At 55.2% G+C, this 19,032-nt stretch overlaps 2 protein-coding genes across 5 annotated transcripts; one reads left to right on the plus strand and one right to left on the minus strand.

The window, feature by feature from the left end:
- Window positions 1–987: 987 nt before the first annotated feature.
- Window positions 988–12,342, plus strand: TNK1 (tyrosine kinase non receptor 1). 3 transcript variants are annotated; one of them, XM_081162892.1, is made up of 13 exons: window positions 988–1,055; window positions 2,457–2,621; window positions 2,798–2,868; window positions 2,987–3,178; window positions 3,312–3,467; window positions 3,583–3,866; window positions 4,126–4,399; window positions 9,700–9,794; window positions 10,130–10,294; window positions 10,533–10,612; window positions 10,988–11,286; window positions 11,370–11,465; window positions 11,550–12,342. In XM_081162892.1, exons 2-13 carry the CDS (start codon window positions 2,459–2,461, stop codon window positions 11,661–11,663), a joined length of 1,989 nt encoding a protein of 662 aa, XP_081019018.1. In that variant the 5' UTR covers window positions 988–1,055; window positions 2,457–2,458; the 3' UTR covers window positions 11,664–12,342. The 3 variants fall into 3 exon arrangements, with proteins under 3 accessions (XP_081019018.1, XP_081019016.1, XP_081019017.1); XM_081162891.1 differs by having other exon boundaries at window positions 1,006–1,055; window positions 2,395–2,621; window positions 10,530–10,612; window positions 11,550–12,341; XM_081162890.1 differs by having other exon boundaries at window positions 11,370–12,294.
- Window positions 12,298–17,636, minus strand: PLSCR3 (phospholipid scramblase 3). 2 transcript variants are annotated; one of them, XM_081162893.1, is made up of 8 exons: window positions 17,422–17,636; window positions 17,036–17,213; window positions 16,528–16,772; window positions 16,393–16,435; window positions 16,072–16,292; window positions 15,656–15,817; window positions 13,197–13,358; window positions 12,298–13,024 (listed from the first exon to the last, which is right to left on the minus strand). In XM_081162893.1, the coding sequence occupies exons 2-8, from the start codon at window positions 17,040–17,042 to the stop codon at window positions 12,968–12,970; spliced, it is 897 nt and encodes a 298-aa protein (XP_081019019.1). In that variant the 5' UTR covers window positions 17,043–17,213; window positions 17,422–17,636; the 3' UTR covers window positions 12,298–12,967. The 2 variants fall into 2 exon arrangements, with proteins under 2 accessions (XP_081019019.1, XP_081019020.1); XM_081162894.1 differs by having other exon boundaries at window positions 17,036–17,091; window positions 17,422–17,499.
- Window positions 17,637–19,032: the final 1,396 nt, after the last annotated feature.

A 19,032-nucleotide genomic window follows, 5' to 3' on the forward strand; every position in this document is an offset into this window, starting at 1 on the left:
ATTAAGACTTCCCCATCAATGCTGGAAGATCCCATGTGCTTATCAAGATGGGATGGGCTTCTCCTTCCAAGGGATCCTGAGGACAGTAGCTGCTAGGGATAGGAGACAGAAAAGATGTCCTAAGACTGGCAGCTTCCCTAGGACCCCTGAGGGAAAGGAAAAGAGCATATTCCTCCTCAGAGCCTTCATCATTGTCCTAGACTGTGTCCCCACAGTCACAGGCCATGTAGCAGCTTACAGAGCCCTAGGATCAGCAGAGGCTACCTGGGGAGACGGAGGTTATGCCCGAATGAGGCCAGGAGGTGCGGGTGTTGGGCGGGGCAGCCCTGACATATGGAGTGCTGCCAAGACCAGGTACCAAGCTGGGAAGGGGCTGAGGAGCCGCTCAGAAGCTCTGTCCCCACCCCGATACACACACATACAAGACCTCCCACAGGTTCCACCCTGGGGAGCTCCCCAAAAGGTCCTCGAACTTCAGAGCTGGGAAAAGGACAAGGGCTTCTATCTTGGACTCCGCCTACTGGGGTCACCTTCCGCACCACCCTCAACACCTCTGCCTCGCTCCTGCCGGCGCCCGGAGCGGCCGGCCCTCCTCCGTGAGCGTGCTCGGAAGCCCTCTCCCGGCTGGGGCAGGGGCTGCGTCCGCCGCAGCCTGATCTTCCCAGCGCCTGGGCAGGTCGCCTCCATCGGGTGCTTATTCATTTAAGGGGTGGGGCCCAGGTTGAGAGGGGTGAAGCATGTGGCGAGAGGGGTGAGAGGCCGGACAGAGGAGAAAGTCTGGGAGGGGTGAAAAGTCCTTGGGAGAGGCTGGCGAGAGGGCGCGGCGGAGAGCGTGAAGGCGGGCAGGCCGAGCGCGGCGGGCCGACCCCGCGGAGGGCGGGCCCGCGGCGCCTCCCGCCGCCTCGCCGTGTCCTACGGGCGGGCTGGCGGCGCGGGCCGGCTGCCAGGTCCCGCCCCGCCCCCCCCCCCCCCCCGCGGCCTCGGGTCCCGCCCTTCTCGGGATTTAGTCCCCGCAGCCCGGGAGGCCCCGTAGCCGCCGCTTCCGCCTTCGCCAGGTGAGGGTCCGGGAAGCTGGGCGCCAGGGCCGGGCTGGCGCCGCCGGCGGGGCAGCTGTCGCGTGGGCTGCGGCCGCTGGTGCTGAGCTCGGCCGCCTCACCCCCTCTTCTGCCCTCCCCTCCTCTGTCCTTTCCTTCTGTGGGAGCATGTGCCCCCCACCCCGCTCCCCGCGAGCGGTGCCGGCCGCCCAGGGTCCTCCCCCGCCCGTGCTCTAGCCCAGTTCCTAGCCCGCCTCCGGGTGCCCGTGCGGGCCCCAGCTTGGGGGTCTCCGCTTCCTCCCGGCTTAACTGTCTCTCCCTCTCTCTCTCTCTCTCCCCTCCCCCGTGTGTGTGTGTGTGTGTGTGTGTGTGTGTGTGTGTGTGTGTAAAGGAAGAGTTTGTTTGTGCAGGCTGCCCGCACCCAGCGTGCCTAGAGCCTTCCATCCCAAAGGTTGAAGCCGCTGGGCTGAGTGACTCAGGTGTGCGGGCGGGGCGGAGGTGAGCGGCCGCAGGCAGCGCCTGAGCTTCCCTCACAAATGCCTGATCTGACGGATGCCGCCGCCCCCTGTGCAGGAGAGGCAGTGACCTGAGCCCTGGGGGAGGGGCAGTATGCCTGCAGAGCTCCGGTGCATGCGGACACTACCTTGATGTCTCGTGTGTTGAGTGTGTTGATGTGGACCTTGGTGCTCTGGGGCGCTGTGTCTAGGGGGCAGTGAACTGCCCTGTCTCAAGTACATGTATGTGAGAAGTATGTGGAGTAAGCCTGGGTGTTTTTGGCAGCATACTGGGACGTCTCAGATGGGAGAGGACACGTGTCCTGGTGTCTCAGGCATCTTTTACAGCATATCTGTAGGTCTCAGTGTGTGTGTGTGTGTGTGTGTGTTTGGGTGTGGGAGGCAGTGTACCTTTGTGTGTATGTGCACGCATGTGTGTGTACCTACATGCCTGAGGTTCTGCGGTATGGTGTGGTTAGCACATCTAGGCATCTCTAGTATGTATGTGGTAGGTTAACATGTCTCAGGTGTGTAAGAGGTGTCTCAGGTGTACATGAGCTGTGTGCAGTGGTGTGCCTCAGGTCTGAAAGGGCAGTGTCTCTGGGTGTCCTAGGGGTACAGGGGCCTCTCAAGAGTGAGCAGGGCAACATACCTGAAGTCTGGTAAAATCTCAGGTGTGACGGAGGGCAGGGTTCTCAGTGGTGAAGGGGGTGGAGGACCTCGGACTCGGGTGTGGGGAGCATTCTTCCTGGGCTTTGTGTGTGTGAGTGGCAGGATACCTGTCTCTGATGTCCCTCCTTCTGTACCTGAATGTTTCTGATGGTTAAGGGTGGAGCTGGGGACCACATCCTTGGTGTTTGTCTCAGGTGCCTAGCCTGGGCTCTGTGTCCGGAGGAGAGTGTACCATCCTGAGGAGTTCTTCCTCCAGACATGCTCCCAGAGGCGGGCTCCCTGTGGCTGCTGAGACTACTTCGGGACATCCAGCTGGCCCAGTTTTACCGATCCATACTTGAGGAGCTGAATGTTACCCGGCCAGAGCACTTCGACTTTGTAAGACCTGAGGACCTGGATGGCATTGGCATGGGCCGACCTGGTGAGGGACCCCTATCCGGAGGCACTATCTCTCCTTCCTCAACCTATTAGTTGCTACACCCTCCCATGCCCCTCCACCAGCCCTCTTCTTGCCTTTAAATCCCTTGCATCCTGCTCGACCCCCACCCCACCCCCCGCTGCAATACTACCCAGCCTTTTAATTCTGGCCTCCCCCAGCCCAGCGAAGACTGGCTGAAGCTCTGAAGAGGCACCGTTCGGGGCACAAGCCTAAGAACTGGGTCTACAAGGTGTGTGTTTTGGGGTGGGGGTGAGAGGTTTAAAGGGCCAGCTTAGTCTGGGGAGTGGGCTGGGCTGAGTGGCAGAGGTATGCAGGGTCCCACATACCTGATTTCCCACCTGTTTCAGATTCTTGGGGGGTTTGCCCCCGAGCAGAAGGAGACCACCCCACCTTCAGACAACCCTCCATGCCTCCCTGAGCCAGAGGGGGGACTCAGGTGTCTGATCCCAGATGGTGCTGTGTGCAGAGGGGAGCTGCTGGGCTCTGGCTGCTTTGGTGTGGTGCACCGAGGGCTGTGGACACTGCCTAGTGGTCAGAGTGTGAGTACTTAGGGAGCCCACTTCATTCTGGGTACCGGGGCCAGCTGCCCCTCCCTCCTGCTGCCCTCTCTGCTCTGGCCCTGGTATAACTGTTCCCTACGGTGCCTGATGGTGCTTCCCCCTACACCCCCAGGTCCCAGTGGCTGTAAAGTCCCTCCGAGTGGCTCCCAAAGGCCCTGTGGGCACAGAGCTGAGGGACTTCCTTCGAGAGGTGTCAGTCATGATGAACTTGGAGCACCCCCATGTGCTGCGTCTGCACGGACTGGTACTGGGCCAGCCTCTCCAGATGGTGAGCAGACCTGACAGTGGCTCCCGGGACAGGCCCGGGCTGAAGTGAGACGGGAGGGTGGGCAGCCAGAATCCCGTGGGGCCTGACCACCGCTCCTAAGGCTGTGCTCCGACAGGTGATGGAGCTGGCGCCGCTGGGCTCCCTGCACGCGCGCTTGACCGCACCGGCCCCTACACCCCCGCTGCCGGTGGCCCTGCTCTGCCTGTTCCTGCGGCAGTTGGCGGGGGCCATGGCGTACCTCGGGGCTCGCGGGCTGGTGCACCGGGACCTCGCTACACGCAACTTGCTGCTGACTTCACCGCGCACGATCAAGGTGGCCGACTTCGGGCTGGTGCGGCCACTGGGCGGCGCCCGGGGCCATTACATTATGGGCGGGCCCCGCCCCATCCCCTACGCCTGGTGAGTGAGGGCTGGGCCCCCGGAGTTGGTTTGGGAAGCCGGTCCAAAGGGCGACGCTCTGGAGGGCAGTAGCTAGCTAAATAGGAGTGCGGAGGGAACTGGTCCTCTGAGGGAGCCTGGGCCCAGAGGAGCCCGTGGGTCCTCAAGGGCTTGGAAAGGAGGATTTCCGAGGACAGTGGGAGCACAGGCATGCGTGCTCAGCCGCAGGTGGACGCTCGGAGGGTCACAGATCCAGCCCCCTTCAGCTTCACTTCCGCAGGTGCGCTCCAGAGAGCCTACGACAGGGGGCCTTCTCTTCTGCCTCGGACGTGTGGATGTTTGGGGTGACGCTGTGGGAGATGTTCTCTGGGGGCAAGGAGCCCTGGGCCTGGGTCCCGCCCTACCTCATCCTGCAGCGGCTGGAGAAGGACCACGCTCGGCTGCCTAGGCCTCCTCTCTGCTCCAGGGCCCTCTACACCCTCGCCTTGCGCTGCTGGGCCCTCCACCCTGCTGATCGGCCTAGCTTCTCCTGTCTGGAGGAGCTGATCCAAGAGGTGGGAACCCTTGTATCCCCAGATACACTGTCTCTCTTCCCTCCATTCTTTCTCCCAGGATTCCATGCACAAGACTAACAATACTGACTCCTGGGCTGGCCAGGGCCTGGGACCCCTGTTTGTCCCGGACAGAACTGTCCCTACCTGCAAGGCACTAAGAGCCCTGGGGAGCAGCTTTGGGCTACAGAGATGAAGGCAGAAGGACTGAGGGCTGAAGCTGGGCCAGAGAAGGGGGAGCACAGAGCAGGAAGCAGTAGGTTGAAGTGGATGTCTGACGAGAAGAGGAAAGTTTCAGTGTGGGAGGGGGAAGTACATGCGGTGGAGGTGCTCAGGGGCTGCCCACGGAGGGATCTGTAAGGCATGATAAATAACCAGAGCTAACGTAGAGAGCACTTGATCTGTGTAAGATACTGTACTAAGTGCCTTACATGTATCCCTATGCATGTTCACTCATTTAATCCTCACAAAACCCCAACAAGGTCATTGTTATCTTGATTTTACAGACTGGGCAGTTAAGGCACTGACAGTTTAGGTGACTTACCTAAAGGTACATGTAAATAGAGGAGTTAGGATCTGAACCAGTTTATCTGACTTCAGAGCTATTCCCTAAATGACTGCTGTTTTTGGTATTTTTTTTTGAAAAATTTAAAAAAGTTTTCATTTACAGTTGACATACAATATTATATTATTTTCAGGTGTACAACCCAGTGATTAGACATTATATAACTTACTAAGTGATCATCCTGATAAATCTTGTACCCATCTGACCCTACACATAGTTATTAGAATATTTTAAAAAATATGTTTCTATTGAGTTTTAGAGAGAGAGGAAGGGAGAGGGTAAGAGATAGAAACATCGACGAGAGAGAAACACCAATCAGCTGCCTCCTGCACACCCTGTACTGGGAAACAAGCCCAAAACCCAGGGATGTTTCCTAACCGGGAATCGAACCAGCAACCTCTTGGTGCATGCACCACTGAGACACACTGGCCAGGCTGGAATATTATTGACTATATTCCCTACTTTACATCCCCATGGCTGTTCTGTTACTACATATTTGTACTTCTTGGTCCCTTCACCTTTTCCACCCATCTCCCCTACTTCCTCTCCCATCTGGCAACAATCAAAATGTTCTCTGTATATATGAGTCTATTTCTGTTTTTTTTTAAATTGATTTTTTAGAGAAAGAGGAAGGAAGAGGGAGGGAGAGAGGGAGAGAGGGAGAGAGGGAGAGAGGGAGAGAGGGAGAGAGAGAGAGAGAGAGAGAGAGAGAGAGAGAGAGAGAGAGAGAGAGAGAGAGAGAGAGAGAAAGAGAAATATTGATTGGTTACCTCCTGCACTTGCCCTGACTAGGGCTGGGGATCGAACCCAGGTACATGCCCTTGACTGGGAATTGCACCCACTCCCCTCAGTGCCCAGGCCAACACTCTAACCACTGAGCCACATCAGCCAGGGCAACCTTTTCATTTTAATTATTATGTGTTTTGGTTTGGGCCTCTTTGGGTTCATCTTATTTGGGACTCTCTGCAGTTCCTGCACTTGTATGTCTATTTCCTTCACCAGGTTAGGGAAGTTTTCCATCATTATTTTTATTTTATTTATTTATTTATTTATTTATTTATTTATTTATTTATTTATTATGTTTTAAAGAATAGTTTATTGATTTTTAGAGAGAAAGGGAGAAGTGAGAAACATCGAAGCAAGTGCGACCCCCACCCCCCACTGGAGATCGAGCCCAAAACCCAGGCATGTACCCTAACTTGAAATCAAACCAGCAACCTTTTGGTGCACTGGACAGTGCCCAACTGAGCCACACTGGCCAGGGCAATTATTATTTTTTTGAATCCTCACCTGAGGATAATTTCCATTGATTTTTTTTTTTCTAGCGAGAGGAAGGGCCCTGGCTGGTGTTGCTCAGTGTTTGGAGCAGCAGCCCCCACACCAAAGGGTCACGGGTTTGATTCCCAGTTAAGGGCACATACCTCGGTTGCAGATTTAATCCCTGGCCCCACCCCAGTCTGGGAGCGTCATGTTCGAGAAACAATCAATTGATGTGTCTCTCTCATCAATATTTTTCTCTTTCTCTCACTCCTCTCTCCCTTTCACTCCCTCTGAAAATCAATGGAAAAAATATCCTCAGTGAGGATTAAAAAAAATTTTTTTAAAAGAGTGACTGACTTAGAGTCACAGCACTCAAAAAAGAGAGAGAGAGAGAACCATCTCTGTGAGAGAAAAACAATGATCAGTTGCCTCCCATATGCGCCCAACCAGGGATCAAATCTGAAACTAGCTTTGTGCCCTGACTGGGGATTGAACCTGCAACCTTTCGATGTGTGGGATGATGCTCCAACCACCTGGGCCAGGGCTCCGTCACTTTTTAAAATAGGTTTTCAATTTCTTGCTCTCTCTCTTCTCCTTCTAGCACCCCCATGATGCAAATGTTAGTACACTTGATGTTGTCCCAGAGGCTCCTGATCTCTCCTCATTTTTTTGGATTTTTTTTTTTCTTTTTGCTGTTCTGATTGAGTGCTTTTTGCTTCTTTATATTCTAAATCGCTGTTTTGTTTCTCAGCTCTATCTACTCTACTATTGATTCCCTGTAAATTATTCTTCATTTCAGTTAGGGTATCTTTCATTTCTGACTGGTTCTTTTTTTAATGTTTTTATTCATTTCAGAGAGAGGAAGGGAGAGGGAAAGAGAGAGATAGAAACATCAATGAGAGAAACATTGATCATCTGCCTTCTACACACCCCCTACTGGAGATTGAGCCTACAACCTGGGCATTTGCCCTGATCAGGAATCGAACTGGTGACCTCCTGTTGCATGGGACGAGGCTCAACCAACTAAGCCACACCAGCTTGGCCCCATGTCCCTTTTTTTTTTTTTAAATCCTCATCTGAGGATATTTTTTCCATTGCTTTTCAGAGAGAGTGGAAGGGAGAGAGATAGAAACACATCAATTGGTTGCCTCCCGCATGTGCCCCGACTGGGCCTGGAGATTGAGCCTGCAACTGAGGTATGTGCCCTTGGTCAGAATTGAACCCAGGACTCTTCAGTCTGCAGGCCAATGTTCTAACCACTGAGCCAAACCAGCTAGGGCTGTCCTTTTTTAATGCTGTTGAAGTTCTTTTAAAGCTCATCTACTCTTCCCCTGAGTTCACTGAGCATCCTTATAAAACTGTTTGAATTCTGCCTCTAGTAGATTGCTTGTCCCCATTTTGTTTAGTTATTTTTCTGGAGTTTTGTTCTGTTCTTTCATTTGGGACATGTTTCTTTGTTTCCTCATTTTGGCAGCCTCCCTGTGTTTGTTTCTATGTATTAGGTAGAGCTGCTTTGTCTCCCAGGCTCAGTAAAATGGCCTAATGTAGTACATGTCCTGTAGGGCCAGAGGCACAGCCTCCCCATTCACCCAAGCTGGGCACTCCAGGTGTGCCCACCCCTTCCTGTGGGCTGTGTACACCCTCATGTCGTAGTTGAGCCCTGATTTCTGTAGGAGGGATTTACCCAGGCCAACTGGCTGCAAGGACTGACTGCAACCACCATGGAAGATCAGCTGTGCAGGAGCCCACCCCAGGAAAGAGGACTTACTTCAGTGGGGCTCTGGTGTCCACTGAGTCCACTCCTTGAGTGTGTCACTTGCAGAGGTGGTTGGGTGGTCCTTCAACATGGTCTGAAGATGTCCACTGGGTGCACTGGCTCTGGGGCCTCCTGGAGGTGCAGGCAAAGATCCACAGCCGCCTGTGTTCTGCCCAGGGTCACCCAGCATGAGCTACAAAGTGATCTGCAAATGGCTGGTACTTGTGCTAAGCTTAGAGTTGCCCAGGAGAGGCCAAGCTGCAAACCAAGGCCGGCTGCCACTATGTGGGGCCTGGGGCCACTTAGGGAGAGGTATGGGGCATGCCGAGGCGGGATGCTGCTTGTTTGAGAAATGCTGGGAAAGTCTGAAGCATGAGCCAAGATAGGCCATTCATATGGAAAAGCCACTGGAAACAGCTTGGGTAGGCATGAAAGTTGGTGGGGCGAGGTCTCACGGAACCACCAGGGCTGAGCAAACAGTGATAGCCAGGTTGATGGAGACTCAGATAATGGTACCCACCTGCCAGCTCTGTGGGGGAAGGACTCAGAAAAGGAACAATGGCCTCTGTCAGCACTTTTATCTGGGAGAAAGCTGCCCTTCCAGCTCTTTCCCTGATGCCAGACACTTCGGTTCCTCCCTGCATGTCCCTGGTGCTTTCTGAGCTACTGCCCCAGTGCTGGAGCTCTGAGGGAGTGAATCCAAGTAAGTCTGTGCTCACGACCTTTAAGAGGAACTGCCTGGGACTCCAGAAGTCTTCCATCCCACTCAGCCACAATCCCCACTGGTTTTCACAGCACAAGTTAGGGGGACTTCTCTTCTGGGTACTAGAACCCTGGAGTGGGGAGCCTGGGGTGGAGCTGGGACCCCTCGCTCCTCAGAGGAAGACCTCTGCAGCCAAGATATCCCTCCCAATTTTTATCTGTCATACCTGGGTGTGGGACCAGCTCATTCTGCATCTCTACCCCTCCTACCGGTCTCCATGTGACTTCTTTATATCCTTAGTGTAGGACTGCCATTCAGCTAGATTTCAGGCAGTTCTGAATGATAGGATAGTTGTTATGTAGTTTAGTTGTATTTTTGATGTGGTTGTGGAAGGGTGTACTGCATTTACCTATGCTGCTGTATTGACTGGAAGGGTTACACTGTTAAAGGCATTTAGTTTTTACTCTGAGGGCACTTGGGAGTCATGGGAGAATTCTGAGCAGAGAAGGAACAAGACAACTTTACATATTGTATCACTCTGGCTTGGTGCAGGGATGGATTAGAGGGATGATACTGAAGATGGGAAGACCAGGTAGGAGACAATGGCTGTGGAGAAGTGATATGAAGAGTCTGGATGAGGGTCGAGACAGTGGAGCTGAAGAGAAATAGAAACTTTCCAGAGGTGCTTGGGAGGTGGATGTGATGGGCCTGGGTGTGGAATAAAAGTACATAGGATGATGCCCCCCTTGATCTCTCTAGGTAGAGACAGGCCCCCCCTTCTGTTGCTCTCTGACCCCTGGGCTGTGTCCAGCTTGGCATGGGATCCAGGTCTGCCACCTCCACTGGACTACAATTGGGGGACAGGGACAGTCTCAACCTGGGCCCAGGACAGAGGACACACCTGAAATGGGTTTGATTGGTGGGTGCATAAACAAAGAGGAGTCTCCTTTCTTCCCTGCTCCATGATACCCTCTCTCTCAAGCCACAAGCACAGCCACCCTTTCCTCCTGTCTCTACAGGCCTGGCCTCCTGAGGGGCGTTGTGTGAGGGATGTCACAGAGCCAGGTGCCCTGAAGATGGAGTCTGGTGATCCCATCACTATCATTGAGGGCAGGTGAGGGCCTCATGTTTCCCACGAATCCCCAGGAGGAGGACTCCCTCCCCAACTGTCTGACCCGGCCTCTTTTCTGCTCCTCCCCAACTCCTTCAACCCTGATCCTCTGCTCCATTTCCTCCTCTCCCCACTGGGCCCTGAGAGCTCCACCAATCCTGGCCTCCTGGCTGGAGCCACAGCAGCCCATAGAGCCTTTTTGTGTTAGGGAGAAAAGGGCTTTCCTTCCTCCAGGCAGATGCAGCTCCATGGCACACAGCTTGTGAGCCGAATGCTGGCGGGAGCCCAGCCTCCACTCCCTGCTTGCTCTCACCTCCTTCACCAGCCTCTTCCCACAGCCCCAGCTCCACAACCTGGAAGGGCCAGAATGGTCGCACACTCAAAGTGGGCAGCTTCCCAGCCTCGGCAGTGACGCTGGCAGACTTGAAGGGCTCACCAGCCACCTGTCCAGTCCACAGAGGCTCCCCTCCCCAGGGAGAGCAAAGCCGGGAAAACATAGATGGGTGAGGACCTGAAAGAGTGGGGGACAGAGCTGGGCTGGGGGAACCAAGTTCAGCAACTGCTCTGGAAGGGAAGCTTGGGGAGGGGCCCGGGTGAAGCTGGGAGGCTGGACTTGCCTTCCAGGTGAAGCTTCCACTCTGGGTCTCAGTCAGCCAGGGAGCACCAGAGATTCTTTGGGAAGGAACATTGATATGTGGGTTGGGACTGAGGTGGAAAATGAACTGGATCACTCTCCAGCAGGGTCAGAGTGAAGGCAAAGCTTCGGGAGCTACCTCCAGCACAGTGTCAGAGAAGGAACAAGGCCCTGCAGAGGGTAAAAGGTGGGTATGGGGGGGGGGGGTCTGAGATCAAGAACAATCCTCCAGTTCTGCCCCTGCTCTGAATACATATATGATTCTGCATATATGATTTCCCCACATACGACTTCCTTCCCCTACTTCATTCTGCCTGTTGACATCCCATCTGTCATTTAAAATCTGCCTTCTCCACTGAACAGCATCTCCTCCTGCAGCACCTACACTCCCAGTTCTTTGGGTACTTAGCTGCCTAGGCCCGGTGTCTGTTCTGCACACCTGTCTTATTGTCCCACCTAACACAAGGACCACCTGAAGAGAGCATAAGCAGACAGAGAGTGGGGAGAAGGCAAGGCCCAGCATCTGGGCTTCCTCTCAAGTTGTTTTTTTGTCACTGTGCAGGCATTTCCAAGAGTCTGGAATCTGTTCTGTCCCTGGGCCCCTGCCCCACAGGGGGTGGTTTGAGCCCCCCTGAACTTCGAAAAGCCAGAGATGTGCCCCAGGGACCCCCAGGCCTGCCATCCTGCCCACCCTTTGCCTCCAGCTCTTCTCAGCCCAGCCAGCCCCCCAGGGAACGGCCTTCCTGGCCCAGAAGAGAACCCCTGCACAGTCACCCCTTGGGAGCATCTGGGGCCAGCAAAGCTACTGTTCTCTCTGGAGATCTCTTGTCTGACCCTGAGCTGCAGAAGAGGGTTATGGAGGTGAGGCCCCCCTGAAGTGGCCTGGTGTCCAGAAGGGGCTACAGGCTGGGGTAAGATGCTAAGTGAGGCTTTGTCCCCTGCAGGTGGAGCTGAGCGTACATGGAGTCACCTACCAGGAGTGCCAGGTGGCACTAAGAGCCACTGGAGGAGATGTGGTTTCTGCCATCCAGAACCTTAAGGTAAAGCCAGACCCTTCTCTTGGGTTGCCACCTCTCCTGCCCCTGCCCTCTGGCAGTCAACTGCCCTCCCTCCTGCTTCCACAGGTAGACCAGCTCTTCCACCTGAGCAGCCGGTCCAGAGCTGACTGCCGGCACATCTTGGAGCATTACCAGTGGGACCTCTCAGCAGCCAGTCGCTATGTCCTGGCTCGGCCCTGAGCTCTGCTCCTTTAGACATGGACACCATCATGCACCAAGGGCCTGACCATGGGGGCCAAGCAGAACCAGAACAAGGTCCTGGAAGGGTATACTTTCCCACCTGAAGAGAGCCTGCCATAGGCAGGTATAGGAGGAGTCCAGAGTCAGGCACTGACGAGTGTCTCCTCCTACCCTGCCCCTTGGCCTCTGAGCTGGCTGGGTCATAGAAGGATCTAGTCAACTCTGCCAACCACATTTCCAACCAGGAAGAGGACTTGGAGGAACAGAGCTGCTACACATCATACCTATAGGAAGCTTCTACTTGCTACAGAGAGTGATCAAGTGGCCATACTGAACCATGGGAACAGCCATCCTGAGCTGCCTTCAGCTGCCACACTGAGCCCTGTGGGAATAGCCATGTTGGGTGATGGAAGCAGCCATACTGACTTGGGGCACATGGCCCAAACTGCCTTGGCTTGGGCCGGGGCCATCATGGGGCATGCAAGTTGCTGTCCTGGATGCAAGGACACTTGATCCTGGCAGCATGGATTATGAGATGGGACAGCCCCACCCAACGCAGCTGTCATATTTCCCTTTGTTTCTTCCCACACCAATTATTTCTTCTACCCTCTCCCATTACATATATCTTCTAGTGTCCAAAAAGTTACAAAGTTTATATGAATATAACATACAAAGATGCAGCCTCCTTTGTAGGAACAGGGAAGGAAGGGGTGGTTAAGGCACATGGAGCTGCAGCAAGCACCAGCTGAGGGCAGGGGCCAAGGGAGAGAGGAGGTTGGCACTGGGGCCTAGGCCCTAGAGCTGTTGCTGGGAAGTGGGAATACCCTCTGAGTGCCATGTTCTGAGGCTGAAATAATTGGTCAAGCTAAGGCAGGGAAGGGTGGCCATATCAGCCATCTTTGGTGCTGCTTACCCTTTCCCACCCTAGCTCTGTTGTAAAACTCCAGAGCCCTGGATTCCAAAGGCCTCACCCAGAGCAGAGGTCCTGGAAGGGGGTGGGAGGAACTGAGTAGGGCAAGTTCGAAAGCCAAAATACCTGTGTGCTGAGGGATTGCTGGAGACAGTGGTGAGAGAGAGCAGGAGAAGGGCTCTCATACATACCCTTCTGTGGGGGCCACAGGTGAAGGAGGCCAGGGGAGTAGGGTAGGGATGGGGGACCATGGCCCCAGCCTCTTAGACATCCTTGTGTGTCCTCTGCATTGTACATGGAGAAAAGGGTCTGCCTCTGAGGAGGAGCCAGGCCAGGGCAGGTGATCATCTTGAATTCTGGTTGAGGTGATGGTCTCCTCACCCTGAGATGCCGTCTAGCTGGTGATGGCAGAGGGCCCAGTGCCTCCTCGCTTCTCGAAGAACATGTAGTCCTGAGGGGAGGGTACTGTCAACAGGAGATGTGGCTGGGCTGGCCTGGCTCAGCTATCAAAACCCAGGTCTGGAACTGCAACCCCCAGAAAGTCTGTTCCTAACCCTTTCCTAGCAGGAGGCCAGGAAGTGCACAAAACCCCCAGTGGGAACAAAGGAGGGCAGCCAACTCACAATGAGGAATGTGGCTCCCAGCAGTACAGCCTTCACTCTCACGTCCAGATCCAGCGGGAACTGCAAGCCAAAGTCATCTGCATCCGTGAGGGCTTCTTGGAGCAGCCCCCCCCACTGCTTGCTGATGCGGCCCACACTGCGGGACTCATCCGGAGTCTTCACCTGTCAGGAGGGGGAGCAGGAAGAAAAGACCCAACTAGGGTGGATGCAGCTGCTCTCACCTGTCTCTAGTCTCACTCCCAGTCACGCTGTGTGAACGATGCTGGCTCTACACTTATAGAATCCTCCTAACAACCTTGGGTTTCCATGTGACTTCTGGGGAAACTGAGTCACCATAGGTCACACTGTGACTACAGTGGTACCTCGGTTTTCGAATATGATCCGTTCTGGAAGGCTGTTCGAGTTCTGAAACGTTAGAAAACCGAGGGATCAACAGCCGACAGCTAGGCCTCAGGATCTTGCACTCAGTGGAAGCCGCGGGGCATGTTCGAAAACCGAAGCATTTACTTGTGGGTTTATGGCGTTCCTAAACCGAAATGTTCGTCAACCAAGACGTTGGAAAACCAAGGTACCACTGTATATAGCAAAAATCAGGATTCAGACTTAGATCTGTTTCTCTTGAAGGGCTGCACATGACAACTGAACATCAGTGGAGAGAGAAATGGAAGCATAATAGAGTCTAATCTCCTTAGTGTATGGCTGGTTGCTAGGTTTGTTTTTATTACCAAAGTCCCTGCCACCCACATATGGTGCAGTTTGTGCCCTGTACAAAGTAGCTTGACCAAGAAGGCAAGGGAGACTGAAATCTATCAGCCAACAGGGCTCCTAGGAGGCTGTGTCTGCCCAAAGGGGTGCATTTCCTCTGAAAAGTAGGGAGGGCCCCTGACTAGCACTGTATGCAAGCCTCATCTAGAGGGGATCCAGGCCCTCTCCTGGGGGGACAGGACAGCAGTAAGTAGCCTCTGAGGACCATGCTTTCCATTGGACCCTCTGGGCCCAGCAGCACTAGGCCCTGCTGATGTAGGTGGTAATTCACAGTGACTGGTCCGTTTCATATGCTCGTTCTCCAGTGACTAGAACTAGCATGATTCCCTTCTATGTCCTTCCCACCCCCTTCCCTCACTGTCCTACACCTCTGGGACACTTGATGACCAGTCCCATGCTGGGCAGGGTCTCTCCCAGCCAACCCTGTGGTCCCAAGAGTACAGCCCCAAATATGGACCATTCATAATTATGTAAAAGGGAGACTGGCCCTATGAGAACCCCAGAGTCTACACATTCCCGTCCAGAAGTTACCAAATTATATCTTTCCCAACCAGTACCTATCACAGAATCTCCCCTCAGCTGCTAAGGTGACTCAATTTTTAAAAGTAACCTTAGGTAGGACACCTCATCAGATGCCTTGGAAAATCTACTGCATTATACCTATTATTTCTCCCTTATCTGCACAGGTAACTATCCCTTAAAGAATTCAAGGGTCTGGCCCTGGCCAGTGTGGCTCAGTTGGTTGGGCGTCATCCCATGCACTGAAAGGTTGCTGGTTCTATTCCCAGTCAGGACACATGCTTGGGTTTTGGGCTCGATCCCCAGGAGGGGGTGTGCAGGAGGCAGCCAATTGATGTTTTCCTCTCACATTATTTTTTCTCTCTCCCTCGCCCTTCCACTCTCTAAAAATCTTAACAAACAAAAAGAATTCAAGGGTCTGTAAAGTGCTCTGTCTTCTAGAAACTGTCACCACTTGGGTTCTCCAGGCTCCAGGTTGGTGATAGGAATACATGGTGTGAAGGATATCACCTGAATTCAGGTTGGAGGGACCATTTGGGCTTCTAGGTTGGCAAGGTAATCCTCAGGATGTTAATCCGTTAAGTTAGCGCTTGCTCCAGGGCCTGAGCTCACAAACTCATGCACAGCAGTCACATGGGTCTAGCCCATGGCAGCAGACTTAATAATCATCTTCACCCTTAGATTGTTTCCCCCCTCAACACGGGGCTGTAGGTAACAATGAGCATTGGCCCTCAAGATAAAACCCTCTTCGTCATGCTTTTATAAGACCATAGAGCCATCCTATTTCTAAATGAAGGAACACTGGGAATGTGGTAGGAGTCACAGTGAATTTGGATTAATGAGCTCAGTGTCTTGACCTCAGTGTTGACCAGTCTGCTTTGTGGAAGCTTCCATCTTGGTTTATGAAGGTCCCAGGAATCTCCCCTGATTCTTTTTTTTTTTTAATCCTCACCTGAGGATATTTTTTCTATTGCAGAGAGAGTGGAAGGGAGAGAGAGAGATCGATGTGAGAGAGGTACATCGATTGGTTGCCTCCCGCATGCACCCCCGCCAGGGCTGGGGATTGAGCCTGCAACCAGGCCCTTGTCTGGAATCGAACCTGGGGCCCTTCAGTCCACAGGCCTACGCTGTAGCCACTGAGCCAAATCTGCTAGGGCTCCCTTTATTCTTGATACCTCAAAGTTGGTGTCTGTGCCACAGCCACAGGTCCAGCAGGGCCCTACCACTCGCAGGACTGTATGGCGATCAGCATCTTGAATGGAGAACTTGGGGAGGAAGGGATGCCAGGTCTGTAGCACATGGCCAATGGTGGTGCCGGGTGGAGACTGTACTTCCATCTGGAGTGGAAGGCAGACAGGGTTACTGCTGAGCCAGGGAGCCCTGGCCCAAGCTCTCACCGCTCCAGCTCTGTCACCTGTCTCCCCTCACAAGAACTCCCACCCCCTTTACTGGACCACCTGCCATCCACCTCAGTAGACCTCCAGGCCCCCTGCTCACTCCCACGCCTCACGCGGGTGGGGGATGCCCCATCGTCCTCTGCATCACCGCCGGCCCCCTACCCCAACCTCCCAGCCCATCCCTCCCCGCCCACCTCCTGGAGGCCACAGGGGCAGCAGCTGCAGCCACAGTGGAGCGGGCGGAGCAGGCGCAGCACCTCTCGGTCCCCGGGATCCACCAGCCGGACACGAAGGGGCCGGCGGGCCCCGCAGCACAGACGGGCGCAGCAGTTGCTCTCTTCAGCCGCCTGACCCAGGGGCTGCCCAGCCCCGGAGCGCAGTTCATAGCGGTTACTTGTCTCCCAGCCTAGGAGCACTGCCAAGGGGTGACACGGGGCTCAGGCACCAGCGCCTGCCCAACAGCCCACTACCTCCGCCCCTGTCACCGGGACCAACCTACTCGTCCTTCCACTCACTTTCCACTCGCTCAGCCTTCTGGTGAATCAAGATCTGATCAATCTGGAAAGAGAGCAGGGGCCGCGCCCACCTCAGCCGGCAGCCCGGAAGCGTCGGTGTCTTCCCGCCGCGGCTCCCGCCCACCTCCCGCTCACCTGCACCAAGAACTGGAGACCAGAAGGCACCCCGGGCAGCAGCAAGGGGACAGCAGGTCCGGAGGCAGGCGCCGGGGCACTGGGGCCGGGCGAGGGGAAGAGAGCGAAGCCGGGAGCAGGGGCAGGCACGGGGGCGAGCACTGGCGCCGGCCCGGGCCCGGGATGCGGCACCTGCTCCGGGTACCCGGCGGTCACAGGGTAGGGAGGAGGGGGCGAAGGGGCGTAGCCTTTGGGGGGCAAGTATCCTGTGGGGGACAGGGGTAGATTAGAAAGGGACCTGTAGCCTCACCCCCTCACCCCTTAGCCCGTGGGGGACCTCGAGGCTGCGGGGGAAATGTGGCGAGAAGAGGCTGAAAAAGATGGGGCGGGGAAGCAGGGCGGCGGCTGCCTGAGAGGAAGGGAGGGGCCCCGCCCGGCCAGTCGGAGCACATTCCCGGAGGATGCGTGCGACACCCAGCTCCCGAGTCCGTGGGGGGATAACGGGGACCCCGGCCTTGCGCCCACCTACCTGCCATGGGAAAGGGCTGAAGGTTCGCGGCTCGTCGGCGTACCGGAAGCTTAGTTCTAGAAGTGGAGGCAAGCTCGGGGACAGCCAGACAGACACAGAGACAGACACAGAGACGGACAGGCAAACTCGGAGAGGCAGCTGCGCCAGGCGCCCGCCCAGGGTCTCTTGGCTGGCGCCTCTGACTCGGGGAGAAACCGAAAGCGTCAGCTGGGCAGAGTACCTGGGACCCCGGATTCCCTCTGGGGTTTCAGAACCGCCCCCTCCCTTTGTTCTCCCATTCTCCGCGGAGGCGGCTGTCGGCAGGCGGCAGGACAGATGGACCCCCGATCAGACCGACGACCCGACCTCGAGGGAGGTTTCCTGACCCCTCTGCGCCCTCCGCTCACCTGAAGCGCCTGAAACAGTCGGGGTGCCCAGCACCCGGAGGCTCAGGAGAGCTAGTGGAGGCGGGCCCCAGATCTGGCCCCGCCCCTCGACGGTCTAGGCCCCGCCCCCGCCCCGGGAGCAGCGCTTGCGCAGAAAGGATGCCGGCTCCTCTGCGTGGCCGCGGACCCGGGACCGCGGGCTCCGTGCGTGGCGGGCGTCCCCGCCTCTTCCGTTCGCGGAAGGCCGGAGAGGAAGTTCTCCCCGCGAGGGCCGCCTGCCGAGACCTCGCTCTGCTGCCCCCGCCAGGTGTGCGGGCGCTGAGTGCTCGGCGCCCCTTCGCCGAAGGCGACGACAGCTGGCACCGCCCGGGCCCCGGGCTCCTCCTCCCAAGGGTGGCTGGGGCCTCGCAGAACACCCTTCACGCTCTCACTCGCTGGCCCCTAGGACTAGCTCCTGGCCCCCTTTCTACTCCCTGGGGCCACCTTGCGGTCTCATCCCTGACGCAGCAGTGACCCACGTGGATACCTTGCAAAGACAGTGCTTATTAAAGGCGCGCCCGGCCACGCAGGTCACAGGCCGCCAAATAGTGTCACTAGTGAGTGTGCAGAAAAGGTTATGTTCAGGGGAACCAGGTGAGGCAGTGCAGTCAGTAGGAAAGAGTCTCTTCCTTTGGGTCCTGAGCAGAGGCCCCAGGCGTGAGGGAGTCCTGTGCCTTGAGGGCCTATAGGCAGAGTGGGAAGAGATGAGCTTAGAAGGCCTGTGGGAGCTGGAGCTTGGCCCCAAGGGCAGCAGGGAACCTACTGAAAGGGTTTAAGACCAAATTTAATTAAGAAAAATTTAAGGTCCAATTTTTGTTTTGGAAAAACCATTAAAACTGCGCTGTGGAAAACAATGGGTCATTGGCAGTAGTCTGAGGGAGAGGATGGCTGTGGTAGTGCAGACAGACTAGGCAATACAGAACTTGTTTGGGGGATGTGTGGCGGCGAGGAGTCCAGAGGAGTCCAGCATAACCTCAGGTGCCTGTCTGTTGACCAGGCAGATGAAGGAGAAACTCATCAGGATGAACATGGGGAGAAGCTGGTTTGGGGGGCTCTTTTGCTCATATATCCATGTTCCTCTGAGCTGGTCAACTGCTCCCACAGCTTCAGTCATCATCTGCTTCAGACAAGGGCTTGACCTCTCCCCTGGTATCCCTTCGTGCCTCAGATTCTACATGGCCCAAACCATGGACCACCCTCTACCAAAATACATAAACATCCAGAAATTCAGTTATTCAACAAAGATTTACTGAGCACTTACTGTATGTCAGACAGTGTTTAAGGTGATAGAAATATGTACCAGTCAAAAACAATTAAAAATTCCTGATCCCCTGTGGTTTACATTCTAGTGAAGAAGAGACAGATAATGTCAGATGGTGACAAGTGCTATGAAGAAAAATGGAGCAGAATAAGGAGGCTAGAGAGTGGTGGGCAGGGGTTGCAATTTTAAAGAGGGCGGACTAGGAAGGCATCACCACGAGGGTGATAGGTGAGCAAATACCTAAAGGAGGTCAAGGACTGAGCCATGCAGACTTCTAAGTGAAGAGTGTCTCACAGGCCACCGTGGCTCAGCTGTTGAGCACGGACCTGTGA

The sequence above is a fragment of the Miniopterus schreibersii genome (assembly GCF_964146895.1).
Source record: "Miniopterus schreibersii genome assembly, chromosome: 16".
Classification (NCBI taxonomy): domain Eukaryota; kingdom Metazoa; phylum Chordata; class Mammalia; order Chiroptera; family Miniopteridae; genus Miniopterus; species Miniopterus schreibersii.